The following is a 13027-nucleotide window of genomic DNA, read 5'->3' as shown; positions in this document are numbered from 1 at the left end:
CTGGTCCAAACAAGCCGCCATCCACCCTCCCCAGAGGCAGCAGCAGAGGAAGAGGAGAAGGACCGCAGAGGTGCGGCTGTGCCTCTCTTTACCAGTGCCCAGGAAGGTGATCCTGAGGTGCCTAATGAGCACTTCTCTTGCAATTTCATGGACTCTAAAGAAGCTCAACGTTCAGAGGATGGGACTTTTAAATGTAATTAATATCATGCCTTCCTACCGTGAAGCAAATCCAGCATTAAAAACCACTAAGCACCAGCAATCAACTTGGCTTTCAGTTTAATTGCCAGAACACCTTTATTTCCATCCTGACAGAAAGAGCATCCATAGGAGTTGGGCAGACTCCAAAAATTACTCCCTGCAGCACTACAAGGGCAGCATTCAATACAAAGCTATATTTTTTCATTACGTACTAGCTCCAGAAACGTCAGAGACTGAAGCCTGATATCTTAACCCAAAGCTAGAAATAATTGTTATGTTGCCAAGTTTCAAATCACTACAACAAAAAGAAGGAATCCTAATGGTGAGAGGAAACACTCAAATAGCTGACAAAACACGGTTAATATGTAGCTTAGAGCAGGCTACCTGAGATTCGATGTCTTTCACGTTTAATCCTAGTTTTCCAACATGCTGGTTGACAAATTGCAAAAATACCTAAAGAAAACAGAAGGGGTGGAAGAAAAGAGAACTTTTTTTAGTGAAGTCATGAATTATGTTTTACCTTACAAACATTGATGTTTATTTAAAAAGTAAATTACCTTTTTAACAGCATCCAGTTTATCTGGAGCACGGCTAAATAATTCATCGAAGGCATCATCTTCTGTATCAAAACAACATTAATTGGTATTACTTGGAATAACTGTCAAATCAGAGGTTTAAAGTGGCTCCAGAAGGAGAAAGGTGTTCACAACTTATACACTGGGGAGGAAAAAAGTCATGGGGAGATGGAGAAAAATCTTGCTTTTGTATTTATCAGAGAACAGTGTGATGAGCAGCCCTTCAGCCTGCCTACATCAGAGAAAACAATTTACTTCATTCAGCTCTGTAATTTTTGCGTGCAGAGGTTCTCAAGACTTGTGCTGCCACCAGTCTGAGCAATAATTAAGTTTTGCATCTCTACAGTTTATCGCTTTTCAGTTACGTTTTTTTAACCTTGAACATCTGGGATAAAATACTGTAAGCGTAGAAGAAGAGCTATGCATTTTATTGCTCTCCCCCAACAGAAACATCACTTACATCAAATTTGCCGAAAAACAGCCCCCTTCCTTAAAAAAAACACGAACTAGATATTGGGCTCATAGACACTGCCCTTTCTCTAAAAATTCACAGACCTCAAAAAAGACCAGTGCTGCCATCCAGTTTAAAGGCAGGCACCGAGCTGGTGCCAGCAGCTCTGTGCCAGAGAACTGGCATGAGTTTAAAGATTTCCAAGGAAATTAGATTCATCAAAGTCCTTGTGATTGCTGACCTTCACCTCCATTTTCTGCCCAGGTTTAGCAAGAGCAGGACACACCTCCTCACGGTAACCTGGCCACAAGGCTGCTTTGGTTCAAGCATGAACAAAGCATTTGAAACACCCTTAACAATCAAGGGCATTCTGGCAGCATAACTAAATAGGGAATCAGTTTCTATGGTGCAGGAAAGCACCTCCCAAAAGCCAGCAGCAGAGAAGTCTCTGCTGTGAGTTTCCTCGGGTTTCTCTGTTCTCCCTGTCAGGGGGTTGCTGCAGGAGCAATGTCAGGGAATAGGTGAATCCATCAAACCAACACTGAGCAACAGTTTGAAACCTGCAACAGTCTCGCAAACCAGAGAGCCCCCTTCTGGAGCCACGCTTTGGGATTGCTCTCTTTGTTAAGCAAGGTATGTCAAACTGAGAGAGAGAGAAAACGTTTTGAAGAGTGAATTGCAGTTTTCTCTTCCTAGCAGAACCAGCCCACTGGAAGAAATGCTTAATTACAGGGTTGGTTTTTTTTTTTTCCTCCCCACAATTTCAGCCCCCACTAGAGACCACTGAGGGGAATAATTTATAAATATGTATTAAATGATACAGTTTGCACCTCTGCAAAGGATGAAAATATTAACATAAAGGGCATAGCAAAGAATTAAAACAGTTGTCTTGATTCACTGGGGATGCAATGTGCTCCTTTGCAGCAAGGAAGAGCAGCTCACACTGAAGCCTGAGCAGTGCCCAGAGTTCCTGTAGCATCTGCACAGGTGGACCTTTTCCAAATCAAGTGTTTCACAGCCCTCAAAAGCCCTAAGGGTAAAAACTCTAGGGATGTTCGTTTTACTGAACTGCCATCCATAATCAAGCACCAGGAGATTTCAAAACCTCATTTGCAAACTGCAGAAGGGAAACTACATTGAAACTGGTAGCAACAAGAAGCACAATTCTCAAGCCATTATGCTCATAAAGAGTTCCAAAAGTGAATGAGGGCAATGCATAAATCCAAGACATATTTTGCCCCCAGACAGGACTTCTCTGTTGGGCCATCAACATACTTTCATTTCCTCTCTCACCTTCCCTCTGTTGCCTACAGTCCACAGGCAAAGTGACCACCCAATTTCCAAATTATGTTGTGTAGGTAGGAACACACTTTAACAGAAGACATTTGGAGAAAAATGGAGGAAAGTAGGGGAAATCCATGAATCTCCATTAACTCTAGGGGGAGCATACTCTTTTTATCATGAGGTAAAAATGGATCAGAATGTGGTATATAACAGCATGTAACAGCAAAAAACTGAACTTGGCAATACCAGTACTTACTTGACTGTGCTTCTAAATTCTCTCTGGAAGGGCAATAAAAAGCAATAATTAGAAAAAGTATTTAGCAGAACTAATCTTATTTATAAGCAAAGCTTATCTGGGCCATCAGCTATCTTGTAAAGCAGGAGATAAAGTACAAAGCGCCATTAACTTTATGTCAGAGTAACTTTCCAACGGACATTTTTAAGTACGCTGTATATCTGTATAGGCTCCTGGAAGTATATGAGATTTTAACTGGCCCACAGACCAATGAACATTTATTTTATAAGCACAACCCATAATATCCTCTTCCAATAAGCTGCTCATGATATTAGAGTTTGAAGATGTTCTAGCATATAAAAGATGATAGTAGGAAAATCTGTTTCTACTTCTTAGAATGATGCCATATTTTCTCGGTATATAAATGGTATCCTACTACTTAACTCCTTTAATAATGATAATACCTCACAAACCCAGCAAGCTCAAACCTTTCTTTCACAATAAAGTAAGAAAAGAACTGTCTCATTTTTCTTTATTTAATGACACAATAGCAATAAATTAAAAGTAGATTTAAACCACTATGGCTTTAGAAAAATTTCCAGTTTAGTCTGGGACAGGTAAATTTACAGTACTCAATTTTTATTATTATATTTGTTATTGTATTCTATGGCAATGACAAACACTAACCCTCAGAAATAGTCACACACATTATTTTTGAGAAGTTTATAAAATATAAAGAGTAAAGAAGGGTTTTATACCATATTACTGAATCTGAAGAGGAAAAAAAAAAAAAAAGGAAAGAAATCAGAGAAACAGTTCACATGCATATGCATGCCTAGATTTATGCTTTTTGTCATCATCATGATCCCAGTTATTTTTTCTAAGGGGGAAAACACCCACAACATTTCCTTTCTGATTGACAGTGTAAAAAACAGATATATCCCCTCTTACTTGTTTTCTGTGATATATTCCACTGCATTTGCTGTTTTTAATCCTCTAGAGGTGTTCTGTTGAAAAGGTAACAAATATTTTTGGTTTTTACACACAAAAAAATCTGTAAGCATTAATGAGGCTTTCATGACCTGTTTGCTGCCTTAAATGATTAACAGAGGGCATTTATTCAAGAAGTCCAGTACAATTAGTAGGGGCATTTTGAGAGGTTGCAGCTCCCTTCTGCTCTCTTCACTCTTAACCAGAAGTCACCTGCTTCACCATCAGAGGAACCCAAAGGAGAAGCATGTGGTCCCTCAGCTGGTAAAGTTCAGAGGCTGGCATGTTCACCTGGAGACTTAATAAATGCATCAAGCTCCTTTGGGCAGGCAACAATTTCTTCATGCACCTCAATCCATTAAGGACTCTTCAGTCTTACAGCACTGGAGGTGGTCACCTCTGCCTTATAATAACCTCACGCCATGGCCTGACACCTATTGATGAATCCCCCCTGCAGAGAACTTAGGTTGGGTGGGTTGCTTAGATTTATGTTGGCAATTCTTACTATTTTTGAAGCCACCTGGGATCTTTGCTTATGTCCTCATGTCTTTGTTCTTCTACATAAATCCTAGTACTCCACAAAACATAACGGTGCTTCAACCCAGCTGACAGGGTGAAGAGACAGGATAAGGTGGGCAGGCCTTCAAGCACCTGGCAAACATCGCTTATCACAGGAAAGTCTTTGGTGTTAGCTGCTCTCCTCTTTGAGGCAGTGCAAAAACATCCTCTGTCCACATTCTGAGTCAGCTCATGGCTGAAGAGGGGCACACACAGCCCCACCAGGCGCAGCAGGTCCTCCCTGCAGGCACGTATTGCAGAAAGGCCAGGCCTGCTCTGGTCACCTTTTTGGGCTTGACACTTCCCCCTTCCTGCCCTTGTTCCCTCATATGAACTGGGCCTTCACGGGCTTTCCTCACTTTTGACCTAACAATTACCATTCCCATGAGGGGCATTGATTTCTCCTGCGGGGAAACAGCTCACTGCTTCAACCCCATCATCTTCGCTGCCACTCCTCTCTCTCTGAGGGTGAACAGCCTTTTCCAATGCTGCAGTTTCACAGGTAATCCCTCCCAATTTCTGAGCAGCCAAGGCACTGGCAGCCCTATAAGGCACTAGATGGAGGGCTGGTTTCCTCAGACTCTGGGTTGTCACCAGTCAGACCCACAGAACAGGAGCATGGGCAGCAACGCACCATTTGGACTCCCATTAGACACCAAAGAGACCACTCCTCTGGTGGAGCACGCGGCTGTGGCAGGCCACAACGGCTACCTTTGCAGAATCAAGCCCCAGAATAAGCTGTCCCTCTAGGGCACTTTAAACTTCCTACGTGACACACGTAGCTCAAGGGCATGCTTCATTTCAGTTCCAGTTTTTATCCTCCAAAGAGGGAAGAGCGCTAGGTCATGCCATGCGGACAGTGTGCTGGGCTCCCAACACCACTGAATTGCAGACCCTTTGTTAAAACCGTAACACAGTGGTGTTAATTTTTGCAATTATATCCCAAATTGTGTGATATTTGCTGTTCTGCTAAAGTCCCAGAGGTGCCTTTAAGAAGAAAGCGTGTGTACCTCAGCTTGCAGAGGAAAATACCAAAGTGTGACCTCAATGGAAGGGAAGTAAAAACTCCCCTCCCCTAAAGAAATAAATCCTCAGCATTAAACCAGAGTCATGGTTTACAAGTGCAGACTTCTATTTTAAAGAACTTAGAGATACTAACTGCAGAATTTCATATTTTTCTTCTTTACAGAGATCAACAGCTGTTTTAAGTTTGGACCATTCCTTTTCTAGATCAAGGAATAAAAACAGCACAGTGTTTCTACCCTTTTAAAGATACAGCATCTGAACTGAGAACAAAGTGATAGTCTGGTCCATCAAACTCAGAAATTAAAAGGCACAGTTCACAGAAAATACAAGTATCTCTTTCACAGCTACACACACATTTCTCCCTAATTCTAAGCAAATTAGTTTGTGAAAGGTGTCTATGATCTACTGTGACAAATGCTGAAACTATAATTACCTCAATGGTGATTGTTTCCACTTGAACATTTGGAGGCATGGCCAAGCTGGGTTTGAAGTGCTTTGCTATTGCAACCAGAAGATGCAGTGTGCTCAGTAAGTCCTTTGTCAAGATAGCTATTTCATGTAAAGAAAGAAAACAAAGTTTAGTGTGTAAAACAAGTAAACTTCACTCTAATATCATAAATCCTCCCTGTGCAGAGAATCTCAAAGTCACGGAGGGCCATAACACAGGTGGGACATCAGAGTGGGGTTTATATATCACAATTCAGCAATACCACACCTTAAAAGTCCTTTTTGTGAGACATAGACACAGACACTGAGGGCTGTTAAGTGGTCCACAAACCACACACTTAGAGGATGCAGCTTGCGTGACCCAGTCAGGGCCAGATAATCCCATCTCACTTCTGATTCAACTAGTAATTGAAGACAGGTTGTTTAATTGCTGTTCTGGCACTGCTTTGCCTTATAGCAGCCTTATAGCAGAGGAAGCCCTGTGGCGGATAATTTTCTCCAATTTCACTTCTGCACCTACATTCCACACTCCATTTCAGCTGACTTTCTTCCAGTTGCAAACACTTAGCCACAGCTTCCAGAATCACAGAGAGTTTCTGTCGCTGTTTTTTTTCTGTTAATGCAATCTTGTCAACATCCAGCTTGAGAGATCCTAGGTTTTCTTTGGCAGAGTCCATAGGAAGGAGAAGGATGTATTTTAACACCACCATAGGAAAAAAAGTAAGAATAAATCAGAAACATAAAATGACAGCAAAGCACACAAAGTCTTGTTTTAAATGTTCAATACCACTTAATAGTTTCCAGAGACCAAAATCCCACAGCTGTATGCCTTCTGAAACTCTTGCACTCTCTGAAAGCCTCATTAAAATCAGTGAAACTCTGTAAAAGGGAGAGGACTCAAATAATTCCTTGCAGCATCTTCATCTCCCAACCCTAGCACTTCACGTTCCTCCTTCTCCCAGCGGAAGCTACAGGAATCCAACCAGTGAATCTTTCCTGTACTTAGTGGACAAAGGTAATATCAGCTCACATATATAGAAGGAAACCTGGCTCATTGCTCAGGCAAGTAAACTCTGAAAATAAGCCAATCATGTTCATGTTGCTGCCCTCAGCCTTGGTGATACGATTTGAAAGACATCCCCAAAGAGGATGGAAGGGAAAAGAAAAATGAAGTAGGGTCAGGAGAGATGGAGGAACAGAAAAAAACAGTAGGCTGTTCCAAGAAGTCATATCTCTATACAAGCACCTCGTAGCATAGAGAGCCACATCAGTTCCAGTTCAAGCCCAGTGCTTTGGACCTAGAATTTTTGTATATTTTTTCAAAGCAGGAAAACATATAAACTATAGTGCTTATTCCATCCAGTGTTTCTGATAGCAATATGAGTCACCTTTGTGCTCCTGGCTTGTGAAGCTCTCCTTCCCTTCAGAGGCACTGTAATTTCACACTTCAAAGTTAACCTTTTTAATACGTTAACTAGCAGGTAAAAAGGCTTTCTTAGAAAAAAAATTATGTAAAAACAATATCAGATCATCAGGCATTTGTTCAGAATTGCAGTTATCACAGAGGGTTCACAGCGCAGCTTTCTCCGTTAGCAAGAAGCAAATCTCCAGTAGATCACTGCTACTGCGATTTGTGAGGTTTATTCTCTGATCTGGAAGTTCCTCCATGATGTGTTTGAGAGCTAAACTCAAATCAGCAGCTTACCCAAAAGATGATGAAGTACCAGCCCATCATATAGATCTTCTTCCAGACTTTTAACTACTATGTGTTCCTCTTTCAGAGTTGTGTTAATCCAGTCAATCAGTAACTGCAGAGGAAAACAAAGCAGCTAGCAGTTACAGTCTTCTTGTTTAGACAGTATAGCACTCAGCGCTACACTGTGTTTCACCTTTCTCTTTAGTCCCTTATCTCACATCTTGTTTTGCTTTCAACCTCCACTTCCTTCATGCTTTTTGGTTGTTTTTTAAAGGGAAGTATCAGTGAGTTCTCTCTAATTTTCAAGTGAGATATATGTCTCAAAAGTTATATTCCTAGGAATTTTGTAGAAATACACAAGCAGAGAGACAAGACCCTGTTCCCACTTCAATCAGGGAAAAGGCTGCAGAGTATACTTCCCAGCCCCTGATTTCATTAGATATCACAGAATTCACACAAATTCAACTGTCAGACAAAAGTTTGCAAGAAAAGAGGCTTTACTCATTCTGTTGGTTGTTTCATGCAGTCACCCATGTTACTAACATTTCTCCCTTTCCTCTCCTATTTTTGTTTTCTTTTTCTTTCTGCAATTTTGTACTAATCTGTCTCCAAATACTTTTTTTTTTTTTTTTGGGGAGGGGGGGGGTGGGGAGTGGGAAGGGCATTTTGTTTATTTTGCTTTCTTATGTGGCAGTCCTCCCATTGCCCTTTCCAATATCCTTCCTGCCTTTGCAAGGGGAAGCTGCTCAGGAAGCCAAGGGCTGGCTACAACTGGAAAGGAACCACATTCTCAGTTATATCCCTTGGCCCTGTAGCCCCTTCCTTGAGCACTGTACTCCTACACAGGAGACCAAAGGAGCTCCTCGGCACTTCCCTAGGCATTTGTTTTACCCACATTTGTTGAAAAAAGGGAAGATTTGCTGAAGCAGAACTGAAAAGCAGTAGCCCAGGCTGGCTGTTAATGAGAACCTCTTGAAAGAGGTATGGGTATTGCTCATATTGTTATTATTGCTACAAGTGAGCGCCTGGAGTTTGCTGTGTGGATAATATCCTTCTCACTTGCTGTAAACAGAGGAAGAAATTCATAGCAGATCCCTGTACGTTAGCCAACATTAACAAAAATGTGAAAAGCAGTTTGGAAAAAAAAATAATCTCTGATATGCTTGAAACCACACAAGAAATAAAAATGCCTGGCTCCAGGACTTGCCTGAACTGAGAAGCTGTCAAAGTGTTTGTAATATACTTCCTCAGCTAAGAAGTAACAGGAATTTTCTAGAGCAGAAGGCTGTGCTCCTCAGCTAATGCTTGCAGGTTAAGACCTGGTGATGCTTTAGGGATAGAGCAGTATCCCAAACATAATGGTACAACCAGATGGAAGTTGGAAAAGGAGAAAGTACTGCTGAGTACAGATCTGTGAGATTCCTTGTTTGCTATCTCAGCTCTAAACAACCACATCCACAGCCTGCAGTGCACACAACTCTGCTTTCAGTCCAGCTATTGGAGCCCCACTCAGCTGCAGAGCAGCACGTTGTGTCTAAACATGGATAAATAGGGAAAGGAGAAAAGGAATCCTTAAAGAAGTTTGCTACTGGCTCCCAAATATAATAATCTTCTATTTTACTTGCAGTTTGATATTTACAATAACTACGAGTCATTTCGCATCCCCTAGTTCCCTAAAGCCACCTCAAAATGAAAATGCAGTGGACAAAAGTCTTTCTCCCAAGCTAGTTTCTTTCCTTCCCTTATTCTTCCCTAGAAGATAACTCCCTGTCCCCCCTCCACCCCAATCTCTGCTCTAGAGGAGCCATGAACTCTTTAGATCAAGAAGGCAATCAGTAGCACCAATGGGCACCCACAGGACTGCCTCCCTTGGGACCCAATTTCCACCTCCTCATCATCCAAAGAAAAGAAATCAGACAGGGAAGAACATTGTTTCAGGAGTCTCTGATGGGAAACGGATTAAGCACTGAAGCTTACAAAACTCTTCATAAACTGAGGAAAGCTCTTCATTTTTGGCAGTCTGGGAAGAACAAATTCAGTGTCTCTACAAAACATAATTGCATTTTGCAGCATCACCTTTCAGATTTTCTCTTTTGTATAAAAACATCATGAAGAGCTGGCACAAAAATTAAATATTTTTGATCAAATGTGCATAAAGGTTTAAGAAAACATAATATAGAAACACACATATTTATGGATTTATGAATGCCATATAATACGCACATCAGCACATAGTCTACGCTGTTTTTCATAATATTTATAACAATTTCAGTATCTCCGTCATACAAAAAGTGCTGGTCTCAAAGGAGACACGCCACTTTTCTTCCAGGAAATTTCAGTATGCTACCCTCCCCCTGGGCTCTGCCACTAGAGAAACACCATGATTGAACGCACAGGGGAGACTTTCAAAATTACTTGGAAATAAAGTACTTTCCTGTGAAATAGGACTCATCCTTCACAGTTTCCTCAGGCGGACAATGTACCATGCAACAACTTGAAAGCTTTTCTCCTGACTTCCAGTGGTGACTTGCACACCCTTCATCCCTTCTCCCCTGCTCTCAGCAGGCTGTATCGCAGCCAAGACAGCTGCCACTAGTGACTGGCAGACAGGAGGTAGAAGAGAAGACAGAAGACCATTGCAAATCAGCACTCTTAAAACTTGTTATCATGGGATCAGGACAGCAAACTTGCACGTATCCGAATATCTCTCTTTAGCCACAGCAAACGCTTATACGGGTTTGCTTTTAATCACAGTCTGCTGTTCCAGCTGGATTCTCTTTGCTATTACAAATGAAGCAGCAATCGGGTACTTCTGATGTGACTCATCTACATGGCCCAAGTTAGGAAAGTACTGTAAAAGAAGAAACTCAGTTTTCACATCTACATGCCACTTTACATGCAGCAGTGACTACTCTTGGGTGATGCAAGCATTTGAAGGTTGATCCTCCACAGTCCCAGCTACCTCAGCACTGTGCTTAAGCAAAAGCCCAAGTGCCAAAAAGCAGAGTTCATCCCCATCTGTAGAGAGTCAAGGACTGGGACCAAAGAGCTGGGCAATTTACAGGTCTGAACATTAGCACAACGGGTTAAAACAACTTGTGTTGAGGGTTAAACATATAGTAAAAGAAATGGTACCAGTTTTAATTCTTCCAGTTTTGGATTGTTGTTTGAGGTCGGTTTTATGAATTTCCTCTTCTCACCTGTGAAAGGAAGCAAACAAGATCCATTACAATAATCAGACATGACTAATGCAAGTTTACTGTAAAATCTGTTATCAGTTTAATATTACCCAAGGTCCCTAATTGTCATATTTAGAAACACTGTCATTTTTCACTTTGACTCCTTACGAGAGAGAAAATGATATATCAGACTATTAAGACTACTGTTGGAAATTATACTTCAAGGTAATCCCCTTCAGCAAGATCCAGATGGACAATTCTGGAAAGAGGAAAACAAACTTGGTCAGATCCTTATGTGTGAAATTCAAATTTCAGTTAAAGAAACAGCTAGAATTTGTGTTACTTCTTCATGATCTGCCTCTAGAGAGTCAGCAGCCAAATGACACACACAGAGGTTACTTACTGCTTATAAAACCATGGGACCACTGCTGAAAAATACAGGATTCATTCATACTGCACATTTTCTGATTGGTTCTTCAGGTCATTCTTTGGACCTTTTTCTGTGCTGGTTCATAAAGTACATACCTTGAGCGATGACATTCTCGGTTAGGAATTGATTAAGTGCAGCAGGCTGTGTAAACACATTTAAAAAGTCTGGATCCATTGCCTTTTCTCACTCCTGGTAAACTGGTAAAAAATATGGGGGTGGGGGGAAGGAATATAAGTAAAGGTATGTAAAGATCAAAATTAGTGCTAAGAAGAAAACAAATAAACAAACAAACAGAAGAGGTTTTTTTCAGTTACTATTTCATGACTGGTGGATTGCTTATCTGAAAATGTATTTAAATGTGTGTAAAGGAAAATAAGTTTAAAATAGCTTTCCTTTTTTCTGTTAATCAACAAAATGTAGGAAGAAAGCCCTGAAGTACTAAAATTTGCCTTAATTCCATCTAATTCTGTTTCATCTGAATTAAATTAGTAAAATCCTATTTCAACTGAAATGAAAAAGCTTTCAGTTCCTAGGTATCAATGGATATCTGCTATAAAAATGTCCAGTACTTAAATATAAAAATTATAAAATTATAAAAATGTCCAGTATTAAATCAAGAATACAGTAGTTACATAGAGACAAGCTTAGAAATACAAGCAGTTTCCTTTCTTAGACCAGCTGGTATAGCTGTGGGGAAATAATGACCTGTTTCTGGGTGGACAAACCCTTCTTCACGTAAGATTAAGTTGCATGGGCTTCTCACAGATTTTTCTATTTTTAAACATAGATTAGAGAATGACTTTTTCCCACCCCGATGTCCTCAAATGAAAGCCGAATAACAATACAGAATGCAGTGGCAAAAGCACCTTGTCAATAAACGCAAAACTATGGGCGAGATTTTCCAAAACAGCAAGGAGTCGTGTTGGAGGACAGCCGAAGGCAGAGAAAGGAATGGGATTGTCAGAGCTCGGTGGAGAGGCTGCAGAGCCATCCATACACGCTGTCCTACCGAACACCCAGCTGAAGCTCATCTCTATCACAAGCAACTACCTACATATAGGAGGCTGGCAATGATATCTCCCACTCTTGTAGAAGCCATGACTCAATCCACAGTGCAAGCGGAGTTGAGTCTGATTTTTCAGTCACGGGTATGTAAGGATGTTCCATGCAACCTACACAGACAACAAAAAAGACAGAGCCAGGCTCTACAGGCATGGTAGGAAATGTTCAGTTTTAAGTGCTGCCCGCTGCCAGCACTAGAGGAACACCGCAGGAGCTGCTGAAAGCAGGACTGGACCAGTGTCTGGGGCACACACTGGCCTTCAAGGGCTCTCAGCCCTCTACATCTCATTATCAGGCAGAAAAAAGAAAATAAAGGCTTGAAACCTGCAGAAAAAGTCTCGGAGTTACTAATGGTGCCATTGGCACTGCTGTCCTCACCCGTGCTGCTTTCTCCCCCTTTTCCTGGGCCATTGCCCACCCCTTTCCTCTCCTCCTTAGCAGGGTGCCATGGGGCTTCTCCCTCATGTATCCCTCAGGTATCAAGGGATACCTTTGAAAGGCAGTATATGCCATGTTAATTATGCTGCCAAGGCTGTGTTTAACAAAGTCAGGATTCTGATTACATACTGAACTTTATCATTCATGCTGTGTATTCCACATACTTCCCACTTTAGTTGAGCCAACAAAGAAATTGGGTAGGTTTTCCTCTCTTTGTGTTATAATCCTTCTAAGAATACTCTTATCTCCCTGGACTAGTTGTCTCCTGCCCAGATTTTAGGCCAAGTTGCATTCCTTCCTGTCTAGTTTGCCTAAGCAAGGGGGAAGAAATTATGTGATGGGGGAAAAAATTATGTGATGGTGTTTTTCCTTTGTAGAAAGGACTAAAAGCATCTGGGTTTATCCTAATTCAGGTAGTGTTGGACTTGTGTTCCACATGATTGTTTTATAATTATGAA

The 13027-nt window shown here is 41.2% G+C and overlaps 1 protein-coding gene across 1 annotated transcript in view; it reads right to left on the bottom strand.

Moving 5' to 3' along the window:
* PARVG (parvin, gamma) overlaps nt 1-11243 on the bottom strand; it is a 17774-nt gene extending 6531 nt beyond the window's left edge. The window contains exons 1-9 of the mRNA XM_010078443.1: nt 11165-11243; nt 10596-10660; nt 7470-7572; nt 6285-6425; nt 5751-5866; nt 3695-3750; nt 2765-2787; nt 756-817; nt 583-651 (exon numbers count right to left, since the gene is read on the bottom strand). Coding sequence (XP_010076745.1) covers nt 583-651; nt 756-817; nt 2765-2787; nt 3695-3750; nt 5751-5866; nt 6285-6425; nt 7470-7572; nt 10596-10660; nt 11165-11243 — 714 coding nt within the window. The remainder of the gene's footprint in view (nt 1-582; nt 652-755; nt 818-2764; nt 2788-3694; nt 3751-5750; nt 5867-6284; nt 6426-7469; nt 7573-10595; nt 10661-11164) is intronic.
* Between the last annotated feature and the right edge of the window lie 1784 nt (nt 11244-13027).

Source organism: Pterocles gutturalis, unplaced genomic scaffold (assembly GCF_000699245.1).
Source record: "Pterocles gutturalis isolate BGI_N339 unplaced genomic scaffold, ASM69924v1 scaffold763, whole genome shotgun sequence".
Lineage (NCBI taxonomy): Eukaryota > Metazoa > Chordata > Aves > Pterocliformes > Pteroclidae > Pterocles > Pterocles gutturalis.
Note: the sequence above shows the minus strand (reverse complement) of the source record. Positions and strands in the feature narration are given on the sequence as shown.